The following is a 19,874-nucleotide window of genomic DNA, read 5'->3' on the forward strand; positions in this document are numbered from 1 at the left end:
TTTGGGGCCCATAATTGCCTCTGGGTCCATGTGTAATGTGGGGTTAGCTACTCCCCTCACTCAGGTCTCAGTTCTCCATTTGTCAAACATGAGCTTTCTCAGGCCCCCTCTCATTTAAGGTTTCCCTAAGAATGTTGTGGACAGAGATCTCAGCCAGGACTGAGTAAACAAGGATGAGGACCCAGACCTGCCACTAACACATGATGGAGATGTCCCTGGTCCCCTGGACCTCAGTTTTCTCATCAACATTATGGAATGATTTCTGAGGTCTCATCTCCTGCTCCACAGTCTTGAATTTCTAGGATCTTTTATTTTATTTGGGGTTCAAAATCAAGACCTTGCAACAGTGTTTGAGGGGATAGAGAAAGACTGTATTTCCTCCTATCCTCAGATGACCACGTTTTTCTGGCGGCCTCTTAGATCTTACTGGATGAAATCTCCCATAATAATGCACAGTAATAATGATCATTAATATTGCATGTAATCATTAAAGCAAGTAGCATCATATTACTCTCAAATCAGATGGCATCTTTAAGCTGAGAGTCAGATGCTTCAGCAAGACAGATGAAGGCAAAGACAGCTTGCTATTTAAGCCACTCGCTTAAATGTTCCCTGCATGCATTTTCCAACCTAAAGAGAGGTAGCCTAAGTAGTGAAGAATGCATTGGCTTTGACTATAAAAGCCAAGCAGGTTCTTTTACTTGTTAGCTGTACGACTGTGGTCAAGTGACTCAACCTCTCTGGGCCTCAGTCTCCTCATCTGTAAATGTTTCTCAGCTCCCCTCCCCTCCCAAAGATCTCTTGAGGTAATGGATGTCAGGATGTGATGTAAACTGTTAAGCACTCTGCAAACACAAGGCATTGGCATGATGATAATAAAAAGTAAATGGCACATGAATATTTCACAAGCGTGGACTGGGACAGATGATTTGTAAAGCACTCCTGTTAATGGGGTTTTATAAGTACACACTCCCTCTCCTTATTATCAACTTCCTAATGATCTCTTTCCAAATCTTATCTTCAAATTCTCTTTGTCTACTCCCACCGTCTGCCGATTATTTCTTAATATCCTCTCTCTTGTGGAGCTATTTATTGCTAAACCCCGGGTGGCATTTGGGGAGACAGTTGGTTCGAAAAATATACACATACGTATTTTGCACAGAGACATAAACAAAACGAAGCCAGGACACCTCAATTCTAAGTCAGGATATTAAAAAATATATATCTTCCTGTGATCTGCCAGAGCTGCTCATATTAGCGACCGTTGTGTGAAATTAGGTTTAGCAACTCCGGCCCTATATATAGTCTCCAATCCATTCACATGTAGCATTAATGTGGAGAGGGAAAAAATGAACAGGTTAGGGTGGGTATTTTTTTCATCTTTTTTTTTCCTTTTAAAAAACTGTAAGAGTTTTCACAAAGCCTTTTGGAGTCTCTCTTGGCTAAAAAGGAAATCCTTTTGCCATTAACTGTTCCTGCAGAGAGAGCTCGCTGGCTGCAAGATCATGATGAGGGTAAGCATTAATTAAATCTAACTGCGAGAGAATAATTATGTACACATATCCATCAGGGCAAGTTGTCACTATCCAGTAACAAAGTTGGATACAAACTCCATCAGCAGAACTGTCAGGCAGCTGTTAAAAGGATATAAATGTGTCCCAAAAGGATCATTTCATTTAGGGGGGGGGGGATTGGATTGCAAAGGATTAATGAGGCGAGGGGTTTGTGTTTTCAATTGGATGTAAAATGCAAACCCAGTAAGTGTGATATCATCATTTAACCTTAATGTTTAGCTACATTTGGATTTCTAGCACGTGGTGGGGGCAATTAGACCTTGTACATCAAACCAACATTTTCCGTACTGAAATGAGATTAAAGGTTGGATTTTTAAAAGTTAAACTGCACCTAAGTTTACAACAAAATCATAAAATCAAATTTTCACAGATGGCATATTCTTAATAATAATTAGGCAGGGAAATGAATGCAAATCCCACTAGGGTGATCAGGGGATGCAGGAAAGGGTCCTTTTTTTGTGGTTGCCTTGACTTCTGCCGAATTTCAGCCTAACTTTTGAGCACAATGCCTGCACAAGGACCCAAGACATGTGATGTGAACGCAAGTCTTGGAGGTAGCCACTCCCAGCAGATACAACGGCAACTTGGGAGAAAGGACAGTGACATTGGAAGCAGACAAATCTCAGTTTATATCCTGGCTGCACCACTTTCTTTTACCAAATAAGGGTAAAGAAAGATGGTTGTTTCCATAGCTTGGCTACATAAGCAGTGCTGCACTGAACAAAGGAGTACATGCAGCCCTCTGAATTTGTTTGTTTTCGTCATATAGATATCTAGGAGTGGAATTTCTGGATCAAATGGTAGTTCTATTTCTAATATTTTGAGAAATCTCTGCACTGTTTTCCATAGGGACTAGCCCAGTCTTCCCAGAGAGAGAGGAATGAACGAGAAAAATGTGTTATATATGCACCATGGAATAGTATTCAGCTACATCAACAGGATGAACTCTTGGATGAAGCTGGGAGGGATAATGCTATATGAAATAAGGCCAAAGGAAAAAGATAAATATTGGATAGTTTCACTTACATGTGGAATATAGAGAAAATAAAGGAGCAGACAAAGCCAAACAAATAGCAAAAATCTGACTAAAACTCTGACTGTGAATTGAAGCAACAAGATGGGGGAGGGGAGTGGGAGAAGGAAGACAGAGTGGGGAGGGGCACAGTGGACTGTGGTGGAGGACCTGGGTGTCTTGGTGGTGGGTGGGTATGGTGATGCGTATCTGAGGACGTGGGGTCCTGTGCCTCTGAAGCACATACAGTGTTGTTAAGCAATGTTACTTCAAAAAGAAAGAAAGAAAATGGTTATAATAATAATACATTTGAAAGCATCTAGAATAGCGACTGGCCCACCGTAAATGGCCAGTTACTGCTGTTGTTTCTTATCAGACATACAGCCCAAAGCAGAAAATAGGAAAGAAAAAATTATCACAACACCAGCCCCAGGTTTGCCCCTCCTGTAACTTCATCTTGGCGGGGGGAGTCACAGGCAGTGAAATGCGTTTCAACTAGGCAAGGAATATGAAGCCTGACCGGTTTTACTGCAGACTTGGTGGTCAACGTCAAGGTCATTTTCTCCAGTGCACTTGCAACAATTTGTAATCATGTGCTTGAATGCTTCCTTGCCTAACTGATGGCTTGCGTGTTTCCTCCTCCTTTCCTTGATTCCCCACAGTGAGTGGGGATCTTGTGTACCTGGTTTTCTGCTGCCATCTCAGGGCCCGGCATAGTGTCTCCCACTTGATAGAGACTTAGTTGGGCAGGGAAGTAGCAGGAGGGGCTAGTAACTGGGAAATGGGAGGGCAGAAGCAGCATTAGAGATGGGATAGGAAGAAACCCATGTTATCGCAGGGAGGATGCTGGGACCACAGAGGTTGAGCTTTGAGAAGTCAGAGTCTAGCAGAGACCCTAACATCCTGGGATGTTAGATTACCCATATAAGTACCTAGTCTTGAGTTCTCACAGTCTTGTGCAGTTATTTCCATACAGTGCTGCCTGCAAACAGAATGATTCTTCAAGCCCCTGCCCCATCACACAACCTGTGAGGTTTGATACTCATGCCATGCCTTTCCTCTGACCGGGTCACACTGACCCTCTCGGGAAACTCCCTTGGGAAGGTAACTAGGCTGACACAGCTGTGGAAAGAGGTCACAAAAATTTTCACCACTAGCCTAAGCATAAGGTCTTTCTATTTCCAGAAGATATCCTGACAAAGTGGACTATTTTTATGGCCCAAAGGAGAATATGAGGAATATTGATTGAAACAAAATACTCTGACTTTGGCTTGACAGTAACCATTTTTCTGGAAATGTTCTCCTTCAGCCACAAATGCCCCATACACTCCTTACTTCCCATCACAAAAAAAAACAAAACAAACAAACAAAAAAAAACACAGATTCAGGTTGCTTCTCCCCCTCTCCCATCCTTGGTAGAAAGGAATATCTTTCAGAGGGCCAAAATTAAACTACATTGAGTCATAAATTTGCAAAGGCATATCATTGAAAATAGTTCAGAAAATTGGGTCAAAGCCAGAAAATTGAGGTCGTAAGATGTTAATCAACATCCATAAACAGAACTACTCATTTCTTGAGAAAAAACAATCTACAAACTCCAGTTCTTGGGAGACAGAATTTGACATATGTCCATTTGCTTATATTGGATAGTTGAAATTTTCTGTATTATGATTATTATTATTATTATGACTATTATTATTGTGCCTGCTAGATTTAGGACAATTTCTCTAAAAAAAATGTACATATCAACTTGTCATTGCATTTCTCTCATTTTTTGCTGTATGTATGTAAAGACAGATTTCATTTTTCTCTGGGTGAACTGCTCCTTTTTATGATTAGTTAATAACCCTCTTTATTCCTAAAGATTTTTTGTTTCTTGTTGTAAAGTTTATTTTGCCATATATTTATATTTCTCCCCAAACTTTCATTTGGTTAGTATTTTGCCTACTATCTATTTCTCCTTTCCCTTTACTGTCAAACCTTGTATCTTTAAGTTTTAGGAAGATCTCTGTAAATAGTATCTGATGAGATTTTGCTTAATATAATCTATTTTTGAATTTTGATGTGCATGCTATATTTACTATGATTATTGATGCTTTGGGGCTTATTTTAACCACCTTATATTTCTTTCATTTTTTCCCTTGCTTGTGTTTCTTCTTTGCTTTTACTTCCTTCCACAACAGGGCTACTTGGATTCATCCTGACATTGACTTCTAAACTCAAGTTTCGGGCTTGCATTTCCTCCTCATTCCTTGTCCCCTCCACCTAAGGAGATTCCTTTCATTTTTGAGATAAACTCACATTTTTTGAAAAGTCAGGCTTTACTTAACACCAGTGTGTGTGTGTGTGTGTGACAGGAAGAAGGCCCACCAGCTTTTGAGAGCTCACCATACATCTTACAAGCTTAATTCCCATCTAAGGATAGGAGCTTTTGTTACAAGCAAAACCATTCTTGTTTGTAAGAACACATTCTAGAAATAGGAAATTTTCCCAAAATAATTATTGAGGCCCAATATGGCAACTCCACCCCACTACCCTAGCACTGAAAGGCATGCACTGGACAGCTCCCTCAGATGGCTCTGCTCCCTACCCCACACCCCAGAGTTGAGCCATGTCTATCTTGAACATGGGGAAATGTGTCTCTTTGTACTCTTCTAAGTCATTAAAACATTTGATGACAATTGAATAAGAAAAGAGACAAGCTTCCTACTGCAAAGAGTGTATTTTGCCCAAATTACTCAAGAGTCATTCCTTCTGTAGGTAACGGGCCCACATGATTTTACAAGCTGAAAATGAAAATAGGACAGTTTTGTAAGTCAGGAGACTCAGGATTCCATTCCTCTGTGTCATTCTTGTTTGTAAGAACACATTCTAGAAACAGGACATTTTCCCAAAAAAATTATTAAGGCCCAATATGGGCCTCAGAAAGACACAGTTTCCCACTGTGACACTAAGGTCTCCCTCTCTATCACTTTCCACATCTATAAGCAGGTTGGAGCAGATGACCTTGAAGTTGATTTTCATTTTTCGTGGACTAAGACTATAGAATATATAGATATGTCTATATATAGGGTATAGCTATTTAGAGACTTTAGATATATATATAGAGAGAATACAGAATTTTTTTTTCAAACAGAGAATATTTCCCCCCCATGTGTCTCTAGACTGGCGACAATGACTAAGACATCAGGATTCACCCAAAGTCACAGAACTAGAATTCTGAGTCCACACCTGAGATTTTGCCTTACACCAGGGGCTGTGGGCCAAGTCTGGCCAACTGCTTACTTTTATATGATCCAGGAGCTAAGAATGGTTTTTACATCTTTGAGCGGTTAAAACAAATCAAAAGAAGCAGCGTATGTTAAGATGGGAAAATGATATGAAATTCATATTTTAGTGTCCATAAATAAATTCCACTTTTCTCATTAGAAGAACTCTATTACCAAAAAAATGGTACTTGGTTATTATTATCTTTGGAATATCAGGACCAAAATTTGTGAAAAATTTCCTCTCACTGTGTAAGTATCTACACACTATCCTCAAGCTTGCCTCATAATCAGCAAGGCCTAAAATATTTTATGCCTGGCCCTTTACTGAAAAAAAAAATGTGCTGATGAAACCAAGATATCAAGATTCAGATCTACTGTCCTTCTCTATACCACAAGCAAGACTATATCCAGCAATGGCTGGAGAGCAGAGTATCTTTAGCATTGTTAAAAGAGGTCAATCTCTCTCTCTCCCTCCTTCCCTTCTCCCTCCACCCCTCCCTCTCTCTCTCTCTCTACAATATTGGTTTGCAACACCATATGTGATTTAAATCGATATATGACGATTAGGATCCTCCCTTCTTGTATATGTAACAACGCCGCATCCACCACCAAAGAACCACAGCCCACCACCACAGTCCAGGGTCCTCTTCCTACTATGTCCTCCTCCTTCTACCTCCCACTCTGGTAACTTTAATTATTCTATAGTCAGAAATTTCTAGGTTGTGTTATTGGTTTGGTTTTATCTGATCCTTTGTTTCTTTATATTCCACATATAAGTGACACCTAGTATTTGTCTTTCTCCTTCTGATTTATTTCACTTAACATAATCCCTCCTGTTCCACCCACAATGTCACAAAAGGCAACAGTTTATCTGTTTTAATAGCTGTGTATGTACATGGAAGGGTAATATTTTTTAAAAACCTAAAAATTACATATAGGGGAAATTATATTTCTATTGATCTGTATTTCTAAAACGAATACAGAGGTAAATAAGCAGCAGTTATAAAAGGCACCATTTGCCCTTGAACATGTGGTCCATGCAAAACTCCACACATAACATAGGACTCCCTCAAAACTTAACAACTAGGGCCTCCCTGGTGGCACAGCAGGTTCAGCGCAGTGCTGTGAAGCTGTCTTCAGGCTCTGCAGCATGGGTTAAATTCCCGGACAGCCAGGGAGATACCCACATGGCACAACTGACCTCTCCTTTCTTGCCCACTGCTGCCCTCAACAGTGTTTTTGGTCCATCTGCCTGTTCTGTTCCCCACTCTGTCTCTGGCACATTCTCTCACCCTCCTGTGCCTCTGGCCTGTACCCCAGTTCTTGTATAAATAAAATGAATCTTAAAAAAAAAAAAAAAACTTAACAACTAATAGCCTACAGTTGACCAGCAGCCTGGGCAATAACAAAAATATTTGATGAACAATATTATGTGTTTACAAACTAGAGAAAAAAAAATAAGAAAATTCATGAGAAAATACATTGACAGTAGTGTATTTATCTATACTCTGAGTTCATGTCACCTGTTTATAAGAAAATCCACCTGTAAGTGGACCCATGTGGTCCAAATCCGTGTTGTTAGTCAACTGTCCAGACTTTAGATCAGCCATAAAAGAATTAGAATAGGGGAACTGGCCCTCCCTCAACCATCTGTACCAAATATCTACAGAAGTTCTTTCCCATAGATGAGTCTCATTTTTTTCATCAGCAAATTGAGAACCACTATCCTTACATCATGGGGCTGTGAGGACCCACCCAGGCTTTAGTATACATTGGAGACATAATTAAATATCATTACTATAGGTTGCAAAAATCATCCCACTGCTTTGCCCCTTCCTCCTTCACAAGATGAACCCTCTGTCTCCACCTGGGAACCTGAGATGGGGCCAGTCTCACTTCGAGCAACACAACAAAGCAGAAAGAATAGCATGTACTTCAGAGCTTCTGCCTCAAAAAGTCTAGCAGCTCCTGTTCTTCGCCTTTGGGGATCCCTCAACTATTTGATCTCCAAAGACCAACCAGAGGTACATGGCCGAGGTCAGCTGCTCTACCCAAACCAGAACTGTCAGGCTGACTTTAAGCTTAATAAATATTGCCGATTTAAGTCCAAGGTTTTAGGGTGTTTTGTTACATCATGACTCTCAGTCACATCACACTGCCCATTCTGATGAGTGAACTAACCTAGAACTGTGCCCAGACCCTCCAGGGCCTGGCCCAGAGCCTTCTATCAAAATGGCTTCCAGGTGCCTCTCTACTCAGCCAGGCAGGCAGGATTGACTGAGAGCCCCTGACATACTTCAGATGGACAAGGAAAATCGCTGGGAGGAGATATACACTTTTAGGAACGCAAACTTCTCTGCAAGACACACCAGGGAGGATTTATGAAGGCAGAAGTGTGCTCTGACTGCAAATGGGCTCTCCCAAGCCTCAAGCCAACCCAGCCCAGGGAGCACTCGGTGGCTCTGTTACTGGCCTTGCCAACACCTCCAGGGTGGGTCCTGCAGTCCACAAAAAGGCAAGCCAGGGCCTTAGATCAAATAATCTGTCTTTGAAGATGCCAAGGCTCTGATTCCAGGATGCAGCTAATCTATAGAGAGTATTTCCATAAACTTTCTAGCACATTCTCACAACAGCCCTGGCAAACAAGAAAGGTGGGCCTATCCAGGTGGCACAGATGGAATCCCTAGGGAACTGAACAGCTGCCGTGAGGAAGCCTGCCCTTAAGATCTGGGGTTCATCCAGGGCTTGCTGACTCCTAATACTGGACTTTTCACTTGACAATAACACCTCTCAAGCGGACTGATAGTCAATGACCATTTGAGTTGGAGGAGACTTGTGGACAAAATCTAGACCATCCCTCTTGCTTACCAAATTAGCAACAGCACAGGATTATTAGGTCCCTACTATATTCAGTGCTGCCCATTGAGCACCGGTCATAAATTTACTCTAAGCCTCCCAGCCTCCCTACCAGTGAGCTGATGTTAATGTTTGCAGATTGGCTAATGGCCACTCAGTCAGGTCAGTCAGTTCCCAGCACTGAGCCAGGCAAAGGCAAAAGTGAGGTATGACTCCACTTCTATCTGAATCCAGAACTTGAGCTCCTCAACTTTCCACCAAACCACACAGCTTCTTAGATGGGGACACTGAGACCTGGAGAGCTGAAGGTCTTGTTCAAGATCATATAGCATACTTGCTTAATCTTCCTGTAATTCATGAAGCATTAAATGAGCATCTGCTATTTGTCAGATGCATCACAGATAGGACTTGAGGACATTAATTAATGGGAAGAGAAGTGGCCCTAAATTATTCAAATAAAAGGGAGTAAGTAACAAGGGAGAGAAGAGATTATTAAAGTGTAGAGGACGTATGCATGACTTTCATTGCAAAAAACTTGAAAAGATTTGAAGAGGGAAGTGGCTTTAAAGCTTAGTTTGGAAAACGAGCAGACACTTGGCAAATGAATGGAGAGGGTGTGGAAAATCCAGCTGGAGACAGAGTGGAGAGGTGGAGAAAATAGACTTGGCCTAGACTGTGCCACTAGGTCTGTCCAGTCTCCCCTCTATCCTTGCAAGCATCTCCTGCTTTCATTCCAAACTTCATCTTTTGATTATGTGGTTTCAAAACTTCCTTTGGCAGAGGGGCAGTGAGCACCATCCAAAACTCCATGGTTGGAAGGGAGGGCTGCTAAGGACACAGGGTTGGGGGAACAACACTGTGAACCACAGAAATGAGAGAGTAATCCTGGAACTGCCCAAGGAATCGTTAGGCCTGGAATTATCCCACTAAGGCTAATCATTTAAAGACATTAATGGGAAAAAAATTAAAAAGTAAAGTCACTATTCCTAAATAGTGTTTTTCTCCAACTAAGTGAATAATTACAGTCAGTTGTAAATCAACAGTATGTATACACACACTGTTATATATATATATATATATATATATATATATATATATCTGTGCCAAAGCATGTTAACATAAGCCTGCATTCTGCAGTCAGTGTCCCACAGTGAAAGAGCCATTGGGCTCCATCTATTAGGGAGGATAAGGCAGAATGTGCCTTTCCTCCCAGGTGGGGACATAGCTGGGAATCTGGGGCCCGGCTCCAACGGTGGATCTGGAGCCTACCCACCTCACCAGCATCAGCTTTGTTCACACTTTGTCGCCCCAGATATTCCCAGAATGCCCTGCACAGTGTCACTCTCATGTGACTGCATACTTTCTTTCTTCTTCCAGCAAAGCCTTGCCAACCTGTCTCCTTGGTTACTATCAATGCACTCTTTGAGGGCCACCTTCTTGTGCAATCTTGTTTAATTAAGCTCCTAGGTTAGTAACACTCCAGACCGGTGAACACACTTTCCCATGTGTCCCATGGGGCGCAAATGTATGATCCCTGCTTCCTTCACTAAATGGTGATGTGCTGGTAGGCAGATGTGAGTGGCACAGCCTGTACAGGACATATCAATCGAAGTAGAAAGACTACCTTAGAAAATGTACAGAGCACTAAAAACGACATAACCATTGGGAATGCCACTCCTGAGAACAAGGAACTGATTCCCTGGGGCCAAAAAGACCCTGCAGTAGGTAGCCCTGACTCTTCATTAGCTCAGAGAAAGAAATGTCTCATCTTTCAGAACCTTGTAGCCAATGATCACCCTCACAGCAGCAGTAATCACACAGACACATTTGCCAATACAAGAGGAAATACAGCCTCTCCTTCCAGTATCTGGATAGAGTTGGTAGAATTTCACAGCTCAAAGATCTTAGTCAAGCCAGCTAACAGTAGAACTCAAGTCACCTGAGAGCTAAAATGTGGGCTCTGGATTCACAGTTTCACAATCTATGAACTGGAAAACGTGGGCATGTCACCTAACTAAGCTTGAGCTTCCTCTTTTGTAGAATGGGGATAATTATAATCCTTACCTATCGGTGTTGAGGGGAAATTTAAAATGATATAATAGTTGATGTGCATGCTACTAAGACGATACTAAGTGCTCAACAGATTCTAGTTATACCACATCTCACTAACCCATTGTATCCTGCAAGGCCCCAAATAATCACAGTCCATTCATTCACCCTCCCACCCACCCACCCACCCACCCACCTATCCAACCATACATTTTCCCATTCAGCCAATTGCTATTCCATGTCAGTTCTGTGTCAGGCATTTGGCTAAAGAGAGACATAAATCACTGTCTTTCCCATCATGGGACTGTCAGAGTGGAGGAGGGAGACAGATGTGTCCACACATATTTATAGCGGGCTGCTGTGATAAGGGCTGTGGCAAGCAGCACAGGAGTTTCAAGTGCTAGACAAAGGAGTGGCCCACTCAGCTGGGATGAGAGCTTCGAGCTGAGGATAGAGTGGGGTGGGGGTCTTTACAAAGAAGGCTTTAAAAGTGAACTGAGTAGCAATTTTCAATCTGGAGTAGAGAGAAGAGAGGAGAGGAGGGTCTTTCGGGCAGAGCATGATCAGTACACAGACTTGGAAAGCACAGCATGGTGGGGAAGGAGAAGCAGCTGAGGATGCAGACCACAGTGACCTGGGGCTTGAAGGGGCCAGGGGTGGGCTGGAGTCCAGGCTGAGAAGCAGCCGTGTAGCCAGCTCGGGGAACCTTTTAATATTGCTAAATTGTGTGCCATTCGTCCTGTAGATGCTCACCTCTAAAATTGGGTAAATGTATCCCTAATGGATAATAACACTGACCAAAAAAAAAGTAATGATAGAGCAGTGATAAGAATAGCAAAAAAGATAATAGAGCATGCATGCTCAGTGTGCTCCTTTGCCCAGCTCTGTGCTTGGGCCATGGGTATGTTATCTCATGTGACCCCATGGAAGCCCTCAGGGGGACGGTTCCTCATCTACTTAGCATAATCGGCATAAGCATGGTTGCTATTTCTGGTACATCAACATTACTTAAAGACTTGAAAAATGTTAACTAATAAATTTTATTTTTTTTAAAGATTTATTTATTTATACAAGAACTGGGGTACAGGCCAGATGTGTGGGAGGGTGAGAGGATTCACCAGAGACAGAGCGGGGAACAGGACAGGTAGACTGACTGAAATACACTGCTGAGGGGAGCAGTGGGCAAGACAGGAGAGGTCTGCTTCACAATGTGGGTTTCTCGCTGGCCAGCTGGGATTGAACTCGTGCTGCAGAGGCTGTGGACAGCTTCACAGTGTGGCGCTCAACTGCCTGCGCCACCAGGGAGGCCCCTAACTAATAAATTTTAAACTAAAACAAATATGGGGGCCTCCCTGGTGGCGCAAGGGGTTAAGCACCGCACTATGAAGCAATCTTAGCCTCTGCAGCACAAGTTTGATCCCTGGCCGGTGCGGGAGCAACCCACATGGCACAGCAGACCTCTCCTGTCTCGCCCACTGCTCCCCTCAGCAGTGTACTTCAGTCAATCTGCCTGTTCTGTTCCCCACTCTGTCTCTGGTGAATCCTCTCACCCCCCGCATCTCTGGCCTGTACCCCAGCTCTTGTATGCAAAAAGAAATAAATCTATAAAAACACATATGCACATATTATGAAATAGAACAGCATGGTTGTTGTTGTTTTGTTTTGCTTTTTTGATGGAATCTGTAATTTGAGGCAAATGACTGATGTCTTTTGACCACAGCTTCGGACCATTTGGGGATGTGTTTATGCTCATGTGTCTTTATAAAATCTTTATGGCCAAATTTAAGAAATCCCCGATGCAAGGGACAGAACATCAGGAGAATGTTCTAGGCAAGAGGGTGACATAACCAAACCTAGTGTGTTTTCAAAAGATCACTTCCACCTCCAGGGTGGAAGATGGGTTTGTGGGTAAAGAAGTGAGTACAGGAACACGGAATAGAATAATGAAACCTCAACCAAGCCAGAGGCAATGGCCTGGGGAAGCATTGGTGAATCTGCAAGATGCTGGAGGTGCAGGAGCAGGTCCTGAGGATATTAGCTACTTTTTCTTGAGGGTTGACCATGTGCCAGGCTCTGGGCTAAGAATTCTGCAGAAAGTAAGTAGCTCACTGTGCATGTGTGACTTTGGCATTATAAGCATTACTTTACAGATGAGAAGACTGAGGTTAAAAACAATGTTCATTTTCTTGAGGAGATTAAATTAGCCAAGAGCAGAAATAAATTTCGAACACAAAGTCTAGCTTTGAAAGACCACTCCATAGTGGCCTCCCCAGTGGCGCAGCGGGTTGAGCATTACGCTGTGAAGCTGTACGCAGCCTCTGCTGTGCCAGTTCAATTCCCGGCCTGCCAGGGATATTCCCACACAGAGGGGCAGACCTCTCCTGTCTTGTCCGGTGCTCCCCTCAGCAGTGTACTTCGGTCCATCTGCCTGTTCTGCTCCCTGCTCTGTCTCTGGTGATTTCTCTCACCCTCCCTTGCCTCTGGCCTATACCCCAGTGCTTGTATAAATAAATAAAATCTTTAAAAAGAAAAGAAAGACCACTCCCTAAACGGCACTGACTTCCTCATGTTCTTCCTCAAGTCCAAGGAAATCTGCTTGTTTTGCATGTCAAGCCTCCTTTCACTGCCTGCGGACACTGGGAAGCAACTATCCAGCAGCTGCCTCATAAAACCCTGTCAGAGACATGGAGGCAGCAGCCCAGTCCTCTACCGCCTTCTGTGGTAGCCTGAGGATGGTGTATTCGGCATCCACAGGCCTCTCAGGAGGAAGCCCCCGTGACAAAAACACATTGAAGCTACTTTGAGCCATGTGCTCAATTCCACGACAGTGCTTCTCTGCTCCCCATTCCATCTGCTGTGAACCCCTGGGCACCATGGGTTGGGCTAGAAGCCTAATGATGCAGACAGAGGCCAGGTGCTCCCGCTCTGGACCAGAAGGCCCATGGCTACCTCAGTGGCAGGGGCGGAGAGAGACAGTGAAAGACGAGGATTTTAAACCTCCCTATATGGGAGCTTTGACAGCCAGTGGAGGCTAATGAAGCCCTTCCAAAATTGTGTTCCTATGGACACTTCTGTTCCAAAAGATGTTAATAAATGTTCCAGGGGGAAAATAAGAGTCTGTGGACAAGATGATTTCACAGACGTTGAGTAAACAAAGTGACCCAACTTTCTGTACTGCAGGACTCCCAGGGTCCTTCACAGCCTGAGGTGCATTAGGAAATGTCCAAGAAGAAGAAGGCATGTGAAGAATTTCAAAGCATGTATTGACCAAGAAATTCTTTTGTCTAAGAGAGTCCTGAGGACTGGCGGTAGGAAGCATGTGAGTTGGGAAATGCAGGCTGGCACAGACTATCCTCCCTCTCTTACAAAATCCTTCTCCAGTGGAGGCAGTAAAATCATGAACACAATGTTATTAAGCCATTTTGAAAATTGCTTTAACAGCATCCACTTGAGCACAGTTAATGTGCTATCCATCAGTGCGTCTATCTCTAGAGGAAACAGGATTCCCTGGAGGTCTGTACCAGGAGGTTTTGGTTTATTCCAGATCCCTCTTACACCATCAATTTGAAAGTTATAAAACTGAGCCACTTTCCAATGATCTTTGAGGTTAATACACTCATTTGTTTGACAAATATTTACTAAGCACTTTCATGTATTAGGTTTATGAATATGAAGCTTATATTTTAGAGAGGAAGACAGTAAACAGGCAAACAAAATTAATTTTAGGCCATCGTACCATGGGAGAAATAAAAATGGGTTAAGGAACAGATAGTGGCAGTTTGGGGAGGGACATGAGTTACAATGGATGGTCAGGGAACATGGTTCTAAGGGCTGACATTTGAGTTGAGAACAGCAAGGTGAGAACTTCCAGCCTGGAGAACAGCTGGGGATAGGAAGACACCAGGCAAAGGAGAAGGGGTACAGGGGCTCAGTGTGGGACTGTCTGTTGTGTTTGTTCAATACAAAGGAAGTGAGGAGAGCTGGAGTGCAGGGAAATGTCACTGGCACTGAGGGCGGGAGCCACTCCCTGATGGAAGTGGGGCCACAAGTCACAGCACAGAGTTTGGATCATGTCCTAAGGGCCATAGAAACCACTGAAGGACTTGAAGCAGGAGAGGACTCTTATTTATCTTTCTATGACATTAATCTGACTGCGTTGCTAAGACTGCGCTCAAGTAGGGTAAAGTTGCAAGCAGGACGTGAGATGTGACAGCAGTCATAGAGGTGACCAGAAAAAGGGAAGTCAGACTTGAAGGACATTTAGGGGAAAGTGAATTTCTTCCTACATTAGATCTCTGAGGCCCCGTTTAGCTTCTAAATTAAAATAATGATGGTCAATCATAATCCAAGTGAAGGGACAGAATTTCATTAATAACCAAATTCTGAAATTCTGCTCTCATTGAAGGAAACAAAGGTTCCAAAGTGAAGTTCTATGAAAAAAAAATTGTATGTGTCATTGTTGACAACAGTGAAATATCAGAAACAGCCCAAATGCCTAACAGTAGTGAGGTCCTGGGTAAGACAATTATGATGCACGAAAGGGATTTCTTTAGATGATTTCAGTGGCATAAACAAATATTTGGGATATGATAAAAAGGAATGAATTCAGGCCAGCAGTGAAGAGAGGGGAGTTCATGAACTTGGAGTCAAGTGTGTTGACTCCAACTTGAGTCAAAGCAAATCAAGTTGACAGGAGATACAGGAGAGGGGTTCTGGGTGATGCTGGAAGAACAAAGATGAGCTGAGGCTGAGTTAAATTACAGGTGACCCTAAATACTCAATCATTTTTTCCAATCCTCCCACATATGGATGGGCATACCCCTTGTACAGAAAAGGAGACTGAGATTCCAAGGACTCTTCCAAAATCCTAGAAATTGAAACTAACTTGACTGGGATTAGAACCCAGACACTTCTGTCTTCAAAGCAACTAACCTTTATCATCACACCCAAGTTCAAACCAGGGTTTACCAGGCGATTCCCCAAAGGTGCTTCATCATCAACTTTTGCCTCAATTTATGACTTCAACCTAATGTGCAGATCTTAGTTCTTCAAAGGATCCAGGATTTCCCAGGATTAAGATCTAGACATTCCCTCAGCAATTTGTAAGTATCTACAACAGACACTGATTTAAGTCTAGAACTCCAAAGATGATTCAAATAATAAGACAATCCCCAACTTCAAAGAACTGTCTAGCTAAGAGAGAGCCAGACAAAAGCAAATAATAACACATAAAAATGCAATCAATGCTTAACACATGTAAAATGATGAGGAAGAATTCACACATGGAAGAATTCAGAGTGAATTATGACCGTGAGAGCAAGTGATGTCTTTATGGAAATGTGCCCTGCAAGTTAAGTTGGAAAGACAGACAAGACTTCTCTGGGTATAGAATACAGCCATCTAGTTAAGTTGGGGACTTGGTCTGCTCAGTTCTTCCTGGCTCTGTTCACTAAGATGTCCCTCAAGAAAGTGGCTATAGTTCCCTGTGCCTTAGTGATATCATGTGTGAAATGGGAATTTTCACCGCAGCTTTTTCACAGGATTGCTGAGGGAAAAATGAGACCAGATGAATCGAAGATTTCACCTGCAGCATGGGAACATGTCAAAATATGACAACAATTATTCCTAGGGTCTGAGTAGGAGATTTTAGGTAAAGAATGATTTTGAAAGAATGTGGAAGTGAGAACACAGATTTAAAAGAGGCAGCAAAGAGAGGATATCTCTGTTGTGACCTCGAATGTCATTTTCATAAGCCTGAAGATGTCTGATTGTAACTCCACAACCATTGTAGCTTTTGGGGACCAAATTACAACCCACATTAAATTACAGAAACTGGAGAAGTGAGAGCCAGGAAACAGAGTGATGAGCTGGAGTCTATAAAGGGAATATGAAAGAAAAAATTGGGATTTGGAGTCAGGTTATAATAAGAGGGTTCATCCCATACACAAAATCACACAGGAAGTCAGAGGAAGAGGAGAAGCAGGAGAAGAAAGAGGGGAAGGGTCAAAAGCAAGGGAAGGGGAGTAGGGAGAACAGGAGGAGGAAGAGGGAGTAGAAGCAGGGCAACAACAAATAAGAGAGGGTGAGGGCAGACAGGAGGATGAGGAGTGAACAGAAAGGTCTGCTTTTCTTGACATGTGAGCTCAGCACTGTGCTGAGATATTACAGCAACGCTGTGAGCAACGGGTGGATTGGAGAGTAGTGGCCAAAGTGATACAGTGATTCAGTTAATAGCAAAATCAAACTTTGAATCCAAATCTAACTTGCAATGCTCCTATTCTTGAACCAGATTATTCAGATGATTAAAGAGTGAGCCCAAACCCTGCTTCCCATGAGAACATTCTACTTTTCTTGCTCTCTCCAAAATGACCCCAGCTGCAACTTCCAGAGCACCTACTGCGCTCAGGTCCTGAGCTAGGCACTTTCCTAAGGTTGCTGCTAATCTTCTCAACCACTCCAAAGGATGGGTGACCCATCCCTGCTGTCAGATAAAGCAGCATGGGCTCAGAGAGGCCAGCCCTACATCCTGGGGCATAGATCTGCTCTCTCCAAGCCTCTGCAGAGATGATTCATCAGTGGCAGAGTTCTATGACCACAGGGAAACAAGGAGTCCTGCCTGGCATCTACAGAAGTGGGGACAGCTCCCTGACAACCTGGCAGGGGGGGCTGGGAGGGCCTACCTCGAGACTTGCTCCTCCTCTTCCGCTTCCCTGCCAAGGCACTGCGTGGCGCTGGCTGCAGCTGACCAATCTCGATGGGTGTGTTAGCACGGAAACTGTCCTTGAACTTCTGCATCAGGGATTCCACTGTCTCCTGCGTCGCCTCAGCTGCTGCTACAGGGTGGGCAATGGGACTGAGGTTAGGGCTCGGCCCATCTCCAGCCCTTGGAGGACTGGGCCGGCCACTCTGAGTCCCTGGTGCTCCCTCCCTCGCCCAGCATGATACAGAAGCCATAGGTACCAGTATAGATAGAACTATGGTCTTATACATCCATTTATTTAACACTGTGAGTGTTCCAGCCCCCAAGCCCTTGACAACTGGTGAAAATTCAGACACAATCCATGATTCAAGGAATTTATATCTAATGGGATGCACGTGCAGGTATATGTATTTGCAACATTGTATAATAAGTCTGTGCTAGGAGAGTAAAGAGTAATAGAGGAGCATCAAAAAGGGTCATTCACTCTCCTGGGAGTGAAGGGAGACTTCCTGGAGGAGGCTATATCAACACTGAGACCTGAAGAGTGAGTAGAATTAGCCCAGGTGGTAGATCAGACTGAAGTTACTGAAGATATTTGGAATAAGAGTACTCTGGGTAGAAGGACAGCGGCTTGTGCAAAGACATGGAAAGAGAAAAAGCATGGTTCTTGAGCCACTGAAAACAGTTCTGTGTGGCTGCTATCAAGCATGCAAAGAGGAGGTTGGTTGCATGCTATCAAGCATGCAAAGAGAGGTGAGATCACCTTAGGAAGATCAACCCTAGGAGGTTGGATTTTATCCTAAGAGTAAACAATAATTGCCGAAAGGATTTTAAAAGAACACTGGTATGTCAAACTAAGTTCCCTTGGCAACCTGAAAGTAAGCACTATAATATTATTAACTCTAGTCACCATGCTCTCCATGACATCCCCATGACTTACTTATTTTATAACTTCACCCATTTCCTCCAGTCCCCCAACCACCTCCCTCCTGGTAATCATCATTTTGTCCTCTGTATCATGAGTTTTGATTGTGCATTTGTTTTCCTTTTTAGATTCCACATGTAAGTTAAATAATATTTGTCTTTCTCTGACTTATTTCACTTAGGATAATACCTTCAAGTTCCACTCATGTTGTCACTAATGACAAGATTTCATTTTATTTTATGACTGGATAATATCTCACTGTGTAGGCACACCATATCTTGTTTATATGTTCATCCATCAGTGAACACCTAGATTTTTTTTTTCATATTGGGTTATTATAAATAATACTGCAATGAACATGGGGGGTGCATGTATATCTTCAGATGAATAGTTTCATTCTTATATTGTATACGTGGGGTTAATGTTATATGTCAAGTATACCTCAGTAACATTAATTCCCTCTGCTAATAATCCCTAACTGGACTATGAACAATGCAAGTAGAGGCTGTGGGAGAGGCCAGCAGTCTTTTGCAGTAACTGGACAGAGGCAACATCAGCTTAAATCAAAACAGTGAAGGCAGAAAGCAGTACATGGGTCCAACAACATTTTAGAAGGCACACCCACAGTACTGATACACAGATGGTTTGGTGCAATATTCCCATTTCTCTGACGGGAAACTGAGGCCTCCAAACAAAGCAAACAATTTACTCCAGCTGAGAAGTGACCATCGAGCCCTCTAACTCCTAGTCTAACGTTCCATCGTTCCCCTCTACTGATCTTTCAGGAGCCACATTCCCCAACACTTCAAAATGGAGAGTGGCAGAAGGGCCAAGAGAATGGAGAGAGTGACGTCAGAAGGGCAGAGAGAAAAATGTGAATGATCAAAAGGAGAAATTAAAAACAAAAACAAAAACAAAACAAAACAAAAAAAACAGAAAAGCCTGAGAAGGAAGGAGAGAGACACTCTAAAAGGCATGGAGAGGAAACAAGAAAGACAAAAGGAACTTGCCGAATAGACTCAGCCCCTTTGTTCCAAGAAAACCCCAGAGAGAGCACTGACTTTGAAAACTTCAAACTCGTTGCTTTCTCCAACTATGTCTCTAGAGGCGAGGACATTTCTCCAGCATGAGCCACCTACTGTAACATGCCAAGAGATGGGATGTGCCAAAGATCCTAGTTTCTTTGAAGGAATTTCACTGGACTGGATAAAGGAGGCCTGTAAGTAACCCAGCACCCATTTCTAAGGAGCTCCTATTTTCTCTGAAAAGCTTATCAACTTAGACAGATGTATCTGCACGGCATAACAAAAATCACAGACTGGCTAACTGAAACAACAGACATTTATTTTCTCATATTGCTGGAGGCTAGAGGTCTGCAAGCTGGGTGTCAGCAAGGCTGGGAGGGCTCTCCTGGCTTACAGGTGGCTGCCTCTGTGTCTTCATGTGGTAGGGTAGTCAAGTGGCAGGTGAACAAGAGAGGAGAGAGAAA

General features: G+C 43.1%; 1 protein-coding gene across 3 annotated transcripts in view; it reads right to left on the reverse strand.

Annotated features, from left to right (window-relative positions):
* ASTN2 (astrotactin 2) overlaps positions 1–19,874 on the reverse strand; it is an 834,050-nt gene that overhangs the window by 577,464 nt on the left and 236,712 nt on the right. For 2 of the 3 annotated variants that reach the window (XM_054689530.1, XM_037494593.2), the window contains exon 4: positions 17,441–17,593. The exons of the other annotated variant lie outside the window; for it this stretch is intronic. In XM_054689530.1, coding sequence (XP_054545505.1) covers positions 17,441–17,593 — 153 coding nt within the window. The remainder of the gene's footprint in view (positions 1–17,440; positions 17,594–19,874) is intronic. 3 annotated transcript variants of the gene reach the window in all.

The sequence above is a fragment of the Talpa occidentalis genome, unplaced genomic scaffold, assembly GCF_014898055.3.
Source record: "Talpa occidentalis isolate TD23 unplaced genomic scaffold, MPIMG_talOcc4v2.1 talOcc4.7, whole genome shotgun sequence".
Taxonomy (NCBI): Eukaryota; Metazoa; Chordata; class Mammalia; order Eulipotyphla; family Talpidae; genus Talpa; species Talpa occidentalis.